This window comes from Ovis aries, chromosome 1 (assembly GCF_016772045.2).
Source record: "Ovis aries strain OAR_USU_Benz2616 breed Rambouillet chromosome 1, ARS-UI_Ramb_v3.0, whole genome shotgun sequence".
Taxonomy (NCBI): domain Eukaryota; kingdom Metazoa; phylum Chordata; class Mammalia; order Artiodactyla; family Bovidae; genus Ovis; species Ovis aries.
Window position 1 is genome coordinate 80,156,486 of NC_056054.1, and position 12,477 is coordinate 80,168,962.

Consider the following 12,477-nt stretch of genomic DNA (forward strand, 5'->3'; position numbering starts at 1 on the left):
AACCTGCATCTCCTGCATTGGCAGAGGAGTCACCAGGGAAGCCCTTGTTATCTATAACCATGTAAAAATGATCTTGTCATAATTTGATGAAACCTTATTTAACAAGAAAAAGATTTTCCAAAGTAGATCTAGAATTACAGTGTAAATGGTTCTTTTTTTGGTCTACAGGATTGGAATTAATAATCATTCACTCTCATTTTATTTAGAGTCTATATTAAATATTTAACTAGAATTAATGAGCTGACAATGCATCTCAGTAACTTAGAAGCTCAGGAGATTCACTTGGTCATGTATTATTAACATACCATCTGGGAAGTCAGGGTGGCTGAGTTGCAGATCTTTGCAAGTTCGGGCTGGATTGGTCTGTGTCCCCATTGGAAACTTCATATGCTCAATGTCTTGTTTCAAGGAATTGAGGGAACCAAATATTTCCTCCATTCCATCGTTGTAATCCAGAATATTATCACCTGCATCTGCTTGCATGCTTTCAGCATGTCTTCTTGTTTTTTTGGGTGACAAGATTGGTAAAGGCTGGATGACTTCACCTGGTGGACCCTGTAAAAGAGATGATGTGCTTGTAACTGCTTCCTAGGGTAAAATATTTTTCAAATATTAATTATTACTAATTATGTTATAAGAGATTAATTTGTTTAGCCTTTCAATGTTTTCCTTACTTTTAAAGTTTTCTCTAATTGCTTATATATATTTATTATACATATATATCTTTGTATATAAAATTTATGAATTCTTTAAAAAGAATCTAGTGGAGGTATCGAGGTAGGTGCAAAAATCAGATGACTTCTGGACCTTTTTCTATACAAGTAACAAAGCACAGATTTGTGTAGAGATATGTTACTCCTTGGAAGGAAAATTATGACCAACCTAGATGGCATATTCAAAAGCAGAGACATTACTTTGCCAACAAAGGTACATCTAGTCAAGGCTATGGTTTTTCCAGTGGTCATGTATGGATGTGAGAGTTGGACTGTGAAGAAAGCTGAGCACCAAAGAATTGATGCCTTTGAACTGTGGTGTTGGAGAAGACTCTTGAGAGTCCCTTGGACTGCAGGGAGATCCAACCAGTCCGTTCTGAAGGAGATCAGCCCTGGGATTTCTTTGGAAGGAATGATGATGAAGCTGAAACTCCAGCACTTTGGCCACCTCATGCGAAGAGTTGACTCATTGGAAAAGACTTTGATGCTGGGAGGGATTGGGGGCAGGAGGAAAAGGGGACGACAGAAGATGAGATGGCTGGATGGCATCACTGACTCGATGGACGTGAATTTGAGTGAACTCCGGGAGTTGGTGATGGACAGGGAGGCCTGGCGTGCTGCAGTTCCTCGGGTCACAAAGAGTCAGACACGACTGAGCGACTGAACTGAACTGAAGTTATATATGTTGCTTTTTAATTTACTAACTAGTCCTCATTTTCATGTCTTATCCCTGCAACTAGACTTTAGTCTCTGAAGATTAAAACAACATTTTTAGGTTCTTGTATTATATAATGAGATGTCTATGGTACTTGATAATAATTTATATCACATTTAAAAATACACATTAGCTGGTTCCAAACATTTATATCTGTATATATAAATAAAGAAGTGCAATCAGACTTGAATTTACATATCTATAAGAGTAGAACTACATCAAATAATTAATCTGTACTTTTATGGATTGAATTCTATCCCACAAAAATCCATGTGTAGAATTCCAAAGCCACAGTAACTCAGAGGAAGATCTTATTTAGAAATGGGGTGGCTGTATACATAATTATTAAAGTGAACACGAGGGCATTAGGGTGGTTCTTATTCCGATATGACTGGTATCATTCTAAAATGGGAAAATCTGGCACAGAGACATGCATAGTCAGAAGACCATGTGAAGAGACAAGAAGATAGCCTTTTACAACCAAAGGAAAGAAGTCTCCAACAGATCTTTCAGGGACATAACAGGGACATAACACCTCAGAAAGAAACAATGTTTCCGACACTCTGATCTAGGACTTCTGCCTTCTAAATTTGTCAGACAAAACATTTCTAGCCTTTGAACCATCTAGTTTTTGATTCTTTGTTACTATCATTGCAGCAAATTAGTACTCATATAGCTTAGAAACAAGTTCAAGAAGAAAGTCTCAAATTTTGTCACATGGATCTAACACAATAGTTGTGTGAACCCTAGTAAATGTCAGATTTAATAAGTGGTAGCTATTATTATCATTATATGCAGTAGGAAAAAATGCCAAGTATCTGAACTTTACTTTTTATTCCTAGTTAGATATTAATATATCTTTGTGGCATACAAGCAGTTGCTCTCATGAAAATGTGATATAAAAATATATGATTTTCTTGAAAAATAAAGCAAGATATTATAATATATAGTTACAGTATCTTTATATTCAAAGAGTGAAGCCAATTTGCAGGCAGATACTTTATTATCTGAGCTACTAGGGAAGCCCAATTAAAAGACATGTGAGTACTTAATTAAGATAGTTGCTATTTCCTAGAAAATCAGTGCTTTGACAGAATGTTTTTTCATTCTTATAAATTCAGAGAAATCACTGGCCATCTCAAGATGCTAATTGCCAAAATATTACTCTCGTTACCAAGCACTTACCGGAGGCCCAGGAGGCCCTGGAAGACCACTGTCACCCTTCTGGCCAGCAGGTCCCTATTAAAAAGAATAAGCAACAAGATAAATGGAGACAAAAGCATTTGAGCAGGCATCACTGAAAAATCTAAATGCCAAAGGGAAAGGTACTTACCGTAGAGCCTTTAGTCCCCTTTGGACCTTGAGGACCCTAAAAAATGCAAAAGCAAAAGTAGACATAAAAATCTAGAGAATCTATGTCTCTTTGATTTATTTATGTTAACCTTGTAAAATTCTTCTGTCTTGTACTTACTGGTAAGCCTGGAGGACCAGGTGGACCAATGGGACCGGCAGGACCTGGAATTCCCTACAGAGAAGTTTCATACAAATTAGTTTTTCTCAGTGATTCCATTTTTATACGTTACATAACAACACACACTGCAAAATTTAGACAGTGTGGAAGTACAGAAGAATGGCTTAAAATTTTCCATTTTAAATCTAGGAAATACCTTTTGCAAGATAATCTGTATTTTTTTTTTTTCATTTTGCTGCAATATCTCTCTCTATATATATCTTTATGGTCCTGCAGCCTTGAAAATAATGATTTGTATGTGTTGAGGATTCAACGAACGTTTGTGTAATTGACTACTGAAGTATAATTTTTATGGTTTCCAATTTTCATAATTTTATTTATTTACTCTAAAGTTGAATAAATTTTGTTTTGAAAACATCATTGACTTAAGGAGATTAGACCCTCTAAATCACTTTGTTGGTCATGTTTAAAGGAATGTGTGCAGGAGTCTGGGTGTATTAATTGTATGATTGAAAAGGAGTAGGAAAATCAGTTATATCTTTACTCACTCCATCTCCCTTTGCTCCTGGAGATCCTTGAGTTCCAGGGAGTCCTCGGTCACCCTTTTCACCTTGTTCTCCTGGAGGACCAATTAGGCCAATTAAACCAGGATGTCCCTTGGAAAGGCAAAGAAATTTTAATGATGTATAAATTGCAACCATGTATTAAGTTATAGTCATAAAATAACTGCAAGTTAAATTCATGAAATAGAATAAAAAATACGTTAACAATTTTAACCCTTTCTAAAGAAAATATAGGATTAAGAATCTTTTCCTCCTCACCTAATAGGATCATTTACTGACTGTATTATATGAGACCTTCATTAAGGGTGAGGAATATGTATTATTGAACAAAATGCTTTCTGAATGCATCACCTTCAGTGCTGTGTTTACTTAAAGGGAATTCCTTTAAATAAAAGGCCAATAATGACCAAATTTAATATTGGTGAAATAAACAACAGAAAATTCTTTGCTTTAATAAGCACTGGATAATGTATATGTATGGCTAAGTCCTTTCTGTTCACCTGAAACTAAAATAACATTGCTAATTGGCTATAACCCACGACAATGTTTCTGGTGCTTAAAAAATTAAACAAAATGATTTCTATTCTTCAGAGATTTTTCAGTACCCAAAAAATATTTACAAACAAAAATAATTCAAAAATATTAATGTCACTCTAAAAATGTTTTATTTTCTTTACTTATTTGATACGATAGAGCACACGTATCTTTAAAATTACCATCTGAAGGACAGTCTAGTTTAAAATTTTTATTTTCATGTTTAAAAACATGAAAAAAATGGGCACTTTTTATTCTGTTTATTTTCTGAATAGCTATTTTAGTATAACCATATGCTTTCTCCATATGGTTCCTACAAAGGAACACTGACTAATATAACATTGAGTTCTGGTACATTTTTCATCATTATTTTCTCTTTTCTGAATTCCTCTTGGAAGCTAAGGATTGGCAGCATTTTCCTTGGTTAGAATGACAAAGGAATTCCTTGAAATTTGCTTTTGAGTGATTTTAATGTGCATAATTGTAGTCTCTGCAGTTAGGATATCAACAGTGTAATAATACATTATTTTATTCTCACCTTTTCACCTTTGGAGCCAGGGTCACCTTTGAGACCAGGTAAGCCAGGAGGTCCCTAAATAATGAGAAATAACAAACATACATAGAGTATGTGCAAATGAGAGAATCATATTATTATCCGAGGAAAACAAAAACAGGAAAAGCTGGTTTTAATAATATGATAAGGTTCAAGATAACTAATAATGAGCAGGTTCAAGATAGCTAATAATAACAAGCATTTACTTTTTAGGATTATAAATTATTTTGTGCACTAAACTCCATGGTTTAATATGTAACCATAATAATAAAACATAGTATTAGTAAGTTTGTTTAAATAAATATGAAGTTAAAAATAGGACATGATTTAAAAGTAAGGAAGCATTTTTAATTAATTTTAGAAAAGAAATTTCCAAATTTTACATTCATTTAATCAAGTATTTTAGTACTAAACTCAAATTCAAAGGTTATAATATTGCCAGTAAAATTTAAAGGAAAAGCCCTTAATAAAATATTTGACAGTCAACTGACCATTGTTAGCCATTTTGCTAAGCAAACTCCCAAGAAAATATTTTTAGCTATAATTCCTAAATTGAATTTCTAATCTAAATAATCTCTAAATGTAAAAAGAAATTCACTTTATCCATATTATACCTATATTTTAATTATTTTAATTATTTTAATCTTTTTTATAATCCAAGGGTAAGCCATTTATCCATTCAAGTTAAATTATATTGTAATGAAAATTATGGAATTATTTTAGCAACTAAATCTTAGTCCTGGCCTCTACTCACAAAAATAGTCATAATGTCTTTTAAACAAATGTTTAGATACAAAAACTAGTGTACTTCAACACAAACTAAGGTTCTTGTTCTGAAATTACAGCAAGTTGAACTATGCAAGCAGATGGTTTACAAGTAGGTGATAGATCAAAAAAAGGCCAGGATAATACTACAACACTTGAGTCACTACTGCTTACAACAAATACCGCATCAAGAAACAAAGGCAAAATATAAATTTTTCTCTATGAGTTTGAATTATATAGACTGAATTGAACTATTTGAATTATAATTTCAGTAAATTTTAACATAGCACTTAAAAATCAAATTGTTTTAACTTTGATTAGTCTTTACTGTAGTGTCTTTGGCAAGGCTACCATAAGTATTTTTTCTCTCTCTAGACAACTTGAATTTTCAGTGTGAAAGAGCACAGTAAGTCTTAGTCCATCATCTTTATGAATTTAATGTATTAAGGGCCATGGATCTAAAAAACGTGATGTAATATAAAAACTATGGGTTGAGAATCTGATAGACTTGGGATAGAAGCCAGATGCTCTTATCAGTAGTTTAGCTAACCAAAGAGAACTTCAGTTCTCTCATCTGTAAACCAAGGCTTATAATTCCTGTCTCAAGGGGCTACTGTGAAATTGCATAGATAAGCGCTTTCCATTCTTAAGTTTCTCAAGTCTTCTCCTCAAACTGAAATCTTGAATAGCAGAGAAAGATAAGAAAAATATTAGTATAAATTAGTCCTGTGTAACGACAGTGTTTTACACTGTTATCAGAAATATTTAAATTTGTTTTGGTGGTGCAGTGGTAAAGAACCCACTTCCCAGGGCAGGAGACACAGGAGATGCATGTTCGATCCTTGAGTTGGTAAGATCACCTGGAGAATGGAATGACAAGCTATTCTGGCCTGAAGAATTCCATGGGCAGTGGACCCTCTGATTAAAGTCCATGGGGTCACAAAGAATTGGACATGACTCAGCAACTAACACACTGCACTAATGAATGAACCTGAAATTCTGTTAGTATGGGTATAAAAGTGAACAATTTCCCTATATCATTCTATTGACAATAGATAAAATTATCTTTATAGAAATTTCATGCAATTTTAAATGTAAATGTGCCTAAAAATCTTCCTATAAAGAAAAAGTTATTAATCCTTAGATGTATATTTGTTATCAATTCAGTTTAGATTCTCTTCTGTGTAACTAATAAATAATCATGCTACTTTGTTAAAATAATTGTCAAATTCACTTTCAGGAATATTCTAAGGCTAGATTCTAACACTGGACTTTCATCTCATTTGCTAATACTGTATCAGAGTGGATGATCTCAAAGTGTGATCCTCAGACCAGCAGCATTATCACCACTTATGAAGGTATTTTGTGTGCGTGCATGCTCAGGAGTATCGGATTCTGTGATGCCAGGAACTATGGCCTAAGGCTTCTTTGTCCATGGGATTCTCCAGGTAGGAATACCAAAGTGGGTTGCCATGCCCTCTTCCAGGGTGTCTTCCCAACCCCAGGGATTGAACCTGCATCTCCTGCATTGCAGACAGATTATTTACCACTGAGCCATTGGAGAAGCCCTTTGTGAACGTATTAGAGAACCAAATTGAGAGGCTTGTCTAGACTAACTGAATCTGAAATTCTGGAGTTAGAGACCAGCAATCTGTTTCATAGGTTTATTATTCATTAAAGTTGGAGAAAAATGATTCTGTGGCATTAGGTTCCAAATCTGTTAAATCAATACGAAAATCAGCATAGCATAAAGAATGTCATTTATGTTAAAATAAAACCATTACTTATTTAGTTGTAGTAATTCAATAAGTTTAAGATTAATTAAGGATATTTGCATCAACTATTTTCTGATCTCATCAGAAAGGCCTGGTAAATTATTGGTTAGGAAATTAATGTTGCCTAATAGCACAATTTAAAGGAATAATTTAAATGAATAATGAAAATAATCAAATAATTTCTTGAGGTCATGTGACCATCAGGATAGATGCTAAACATTCTATATGTTAGCACAAAGTGACATATAAATGCACGAAAAAGTAGTTATAAGAAATATGTAATTTCATGAAAGAACCATACACCTGAACCAGTAGCCTGAACCCATTTAAAAATATTGTTTAAAATTGACATATGTCAGTAAAAAGTAAATATATTCTTTAGATTGAAATACAAAAGCTATTTGAATAGGCCAGATGTTTTTCTTTCTTTCTTCTTATTTTACAGTTAAGCTTTCTCTGGTAGACAGTAAACACAGAAATTTTGCTGTAAGTGGGAAAACTAACAGGGATGTCACTGCATGAACACTGATATTCCAATCACGGCTTCATTCAGCATCTCAGGTCTACCACTCATTAGTCGAGTATTCCTGAGTCCGTTCTTTCTTATCTTAGAGCTTTATTTATAAATGTATTCTAATAACTGTTAGAGAATTGTGATAGAGAAAGAAAAAACAGGACTATGAAAGCACTACATATAGTGAAATATATGGAAATATGAATTATTGTTGTTTGTTTCTAATATGCTCTAGATGGTTATCAATCAGCTTTCTCATGACAATCTAATAGTAAAAGCTATAAGGGCCAAAATAAAAGAAACACTACAGATTCTAAATGCTCAGGGTAATGGGAAACATACTAGAAGTTATTTGTGTTTGTAATGCTTTCAAATCATTTCTATTAATATTTTTCATGAAAGTTATAGGAAATGAATGTTAATTCTTTTAAGCCAATAATATCATAAAATTGCAAACTATATCTAAGGAGGCATTTGCCAAGCAAAGTCAGTTTCTTGTTTTCATCAGCTGGAAATAGACATTGGCAAGTTATGATGTGATAGCAGTTATAAAAATCCTCTGAACCTGGAATATATCAAAAATATCAACTCTGCATATAAAAATGTTATTTCAGGTACAGATATTTTCTATTTCCTCTTTAGAATTTTGTAAATTGAAAAACCCTATGAAATACATAATTCATAAGTAATAAAGTGAAAAGGAAAACAGGGATGATACATTCTTAGGTGTCTAGAATATACAATCAAATATTTTCCCTTGCTGTATCATGCTGTACACAATATTTGCTTTACTATGCATCTCAAAATTCTAGTGCATTAAAATTTAAAGAAAATTCATATCCTACTCTTTATTTAGAAAATAGTATTGTAAAATAACATTTAATTTGGTGAAAAGCAAATGTTTTGTGATTTAAACCTGTTTATCATTATGGAATACTACACATCTCAAACCTGTTTACAGATAAGTTAAAAGTAGCATTTAAAAATTTAAAATATAATTCAGTAACCCATCCTACCATTTATTCAGCAATTATGGCTTAAAAAATAATGTTATCAGATATTTTACTTATCAGCATGAAAAAGAATTAATGTATGATAAGGTAAACTTGTAAAAATACTAAACAAATTTTCATGTACATTGGAACAAATAGTTCTTAAAATAAAAGATTATGAAACAAAATAAATATTTAAAACTAAAACAGATACTAATTATGCCCTAAAAAAGTAAAATAAAAATTAATATAAAAGTATTAAATCATGTTTGACTATGCAGCCGAGAGGAGAATATAGCAATTATTACTGTTCTCTAAAGCACTCAATTTTATTACCATTTGATTTTGTCTATTTTCTGAAAAACAAAACAAAAACAACACAATAAAAAAGTTCAACTTCAAAAACTCTCAAATAAATTTCTTTATACAATCTCATCATTGTCTTTAGCTTTCTTTTAGCTTTCACACATACTGTTTATCTACTTTCAGTTCCATATGATGGTTCTGGATATTTAACTGTATATAAAAATCATGCATATGTAGAAGCTTAAATTTTGCCATGAGAAATATCTAATTTTGAAGTAATAAGCAAACATTGTACCATATATAAACTCTAGTAGAGCTGATCATATAGAATGGTGAGATACCAGCTATCATTTTATGAATTTTAAAATGTTTGTTCTTTCTTATATCAGAGCTTTATTTATAAATATATTATAATAATAACTGTGTTAGAGATTGGGATATTAAAGAAAAATTAGGCCTATGAAAGAACTACATATAGTGAGGTGTTAGTTACTGTTGAGTCTGACTCTTTGCAACCCCATGGACTGTAACCACCAGGCTTCTCTGTCCATGGAATTTTCCAAGCAAGAATACTGGAGTGGGTTGCCATTCCCTTCATCAGGGGATGTTCCCAACACAGGGATCGAACCCAGGTCTCCTGCACTGCAGGCACATTCTTCATCATCTGAGCCACCCGGGAAGCCCACATACAGTGAGGGAGAAACGAAATGTTTGTTTCACTATAGCCCAAAGAATTTCCAATCCAAATATTAATACACAGTTGTTAAATTATTACTTATATAGCAAATGGTCTAAGTTGCTTCAGTTTTTTTTTTTTTTTTTTTTTTTAGGAATAGTTTGTTTAATCAACGTAAGAACCCCATGGATAAAAATGTATTAATATCCCCCATTTAACTCATTTTAACCTCATAATATCCTATAAGATAGATGCTACTTAAATTCTCATTTTACAGATGAGCAACCTAAAGCTTAAAAAAATAGAATAACTTTCTTAAAATTCATTCAGGTTGAGAGTTGATGACCTTAACCTCTAATCATGATATGCTACTTCTCATTCAAATCCAAAATTGCCTACTAGAACATGTATTTCTTAGTTAAACTGAAAAGTTCATTAAATTGTTATAAAATGCATCCTGAAGATGATTTTTCTACTCATCCTCATCTCCTGAAGACCAAGTAGCATTTTCATCAAAATTAGCACAAACTGTTTGAATGTATGAAAAAGCTACAACAGATTCGCATTCTAAATACTCACTGATAAAACAAAACAAAACAAAAAAGCAGCCAGAAAAAGGAATGGCACCCATGTTGCTCAGTTTTATTGCTTTCCATTTTACTGTGGAAAAGGGTGTGAGTTATTTAGCTAACATTCAGAATTATAAACTTTTGCAAGCTAGAATCAGGTGGTATGTCTGATGGTTTTATTTTTAATATTAGTTGAAGGAAATCTCCAGCTTGATGCTTTTTATTACATCTGGAAAGAGGTCAGAATACTTACTGGAAAATCTGAAATAACCAAAAAAAATCTTTGGCAAATTTTAGGGTGGTATTAAGGTGGAGTATTTTTTCCGAGGCTATGACTCTGTGCACTTAGGAATTTAGCATATCTAAGAAGAGTATTCTCTAAATAGTGATGCAGACAAGGAACTGATGATCTTATTTTGTCAAGTCCCTGTTCCAAAGCCAGTGGGTCATGTGCAGAGTTGATAATCCCCTCAAAACTTGATAACTCTTATCTATTTATCAAAATAAGTGATCTTTAACTTTTCAAAGCAAGTTAAAAAAATAATCTCCATAACACTATACTTGGAATTTTAGAGGAAATTTTTGTGATATTTTTACAAAAACAGCCAAGTTCGCCTGAATGATTAAGATTGCAGATACTAGTTTTGACGCCTTTCGCAGCACGTATATATATCTGAGGTAGTTGATATACTCATGAGAAGCAGTTTTGTAAAATTTCTATAGACAAATCTGACTATTTAAACTGATATATGTTTAAAGGGGTTTCCCAGGTGGCTCAGGGGTAAAGAATCCACCTGCCAATGCAGGAAATGTGGGTTTGATCCCTGGGTCGGGAGGATACCCTGAGGAGATGGCAGCCCACTCCAGTATTCTTGCCTGGTAATCCCACGGACAGAGGAGCTTGGCAGGCTGCAATCCAGGAGCTTGCAGAGTTGAGCACAAGTGAGCAACCGAGCATATGCAGACACATTATACTTGCTACTACTCCTACTAAGTCACTTCAGTCGTGTCCGACTCTGTGCGACCCCATAGACGGCCCCCTACCAGGCTCCCCGCCCCCGGGATTCTCCAGGCAAGAACAATGGAGTGGGTTGTCATTTCCTTCCCCAATGCATGAAAGTGAAAAGTGGAAAGTAAAGTCGCTCAGTAGTGTCCGACTCAGCGACCCCACGGACTGTAGCCTACCAGGCTCCTCCGTCCATGGGATTTTCCAGGCAAGAGTACTGGAGTGGGTTGCCATTGCCTTCTCCACATTATACCTGAATAGCGCTAAATGTCTTGCTTCCTGTTTTAATTAATCCCTTTACATATTACTATTTTTGGACAATGAAGTTCAAATATCTCTACCATGAAACAGAATCTGTCACCTAGTAGGCAATAATTTTAAAGGCAGGTCTTGGATTCTCACTTTCTGCCTAAATTTTATAGCAAGGATAGCCTCTATGAAACATATGCAAGTTAACTAAATGCTTTATTGAATTTCTCAAGTGTGTTGTTTGCATATACAGTTTATGATATTAACCAAGCTTCTGTGTTAATGCTTTATCAAGGGTTAATGCTTTATCTTTCAGCCCATATGACTCATGAACAGAACAATTTATTTGGTGAAAGAATCACTGTATGCCTGTGCCAATACTATTTTTCAAATTAAGTGCCAGGAAACTAAGTGTAATTGATGCATTAGGGGAACCGTCCACATTTGGAAAAGAACTGGCTGGGCCATTAGTGGCATTTTATTCAGAATGGATTTTTTTTTTCATCAAATGGGCATAAGATAGGAAAGACCTTTGATCAAGGGCATATTTTCCAAGTAACTTATCAGTTAGAATTATTTTCCTCTTTTTATTTTGGTCTGAGTAATACACTTCCTTGAATACTCTACAACTTATAAACCAATTTACCAGACAAAATCTTAGGGATTCTAGCTTATAAACAATTTCATTTCTGGAATTCTAACAACAGAAAAACGTGCTACTCACCAAAGGCCCAGGTGGCCCATCTTGGCCTGCAGCTCCAGGGAGACCTTGTTCTCCCTGTGGAAAAAGAAACATGACAGATTTTTTTAAATTAACAGAAGCAGACATATTATTTTTCTTTAATTTTGGTAATGCAAAAAGGAAAGAAAGAAAGCATCACCTATGGATCCCATCACATGGAGAACATCTACAAATATTGTGAGCAATTTTTGAGTCTTTTTACTTGCTGTTTGTATGTCTACATGCACATACACACACACTCACAGATAGACGATTGCGTGTATAAAAGTCTTACATCTTTAAGATCTTAGGGCTTAGCTTTCTATTCTATCTTTATAATTTAGAATTTCATCAT

General features: G+C 33.5%; 1 protein-coding gene across 1 annotated transcript in view; it reads right to left on the reverse strand.

Annotated features, from left to right (window-relative positions):
- The window catches only part of COL11A1 (collagen type XI alpha 1 chain), a 225,180-nt gene that overhangs the window by 10,520 nt on the left and 202,183 nt on the right, over positions 1-12,477 (reverse strand). Inside the window, exons 57-63 of the mRNA XM_004002244.6 lie at positions 12,126-12,179; positions 4,535-4,588; positions 3,448-3,555; positions 2,900-2,953; positions 2,762-2,797; positions 2,614-2,667; positions 306-555 (exon numbers count right to left, since the gene is read on the reverse strand). Of these exons, the coding sequence (XP_004002293.3) occupies positions 306-555; positions 2,614-2,667; positions 2,762-2,797; positions 2,900-2,953; positions 3,448-3,555; positions 4,535-4,588; positions 12,126-12,179 (610 nt within the window). The remainder of the gene's footprint in view (positions 1-305; positions 556-2,613; positions 2,668-2,761; positions 2,798-2,899; positions 2,954-3,447; positions 3,556-4,534; positions 4,589-12,125; positions 12,180-12,477) is intronic.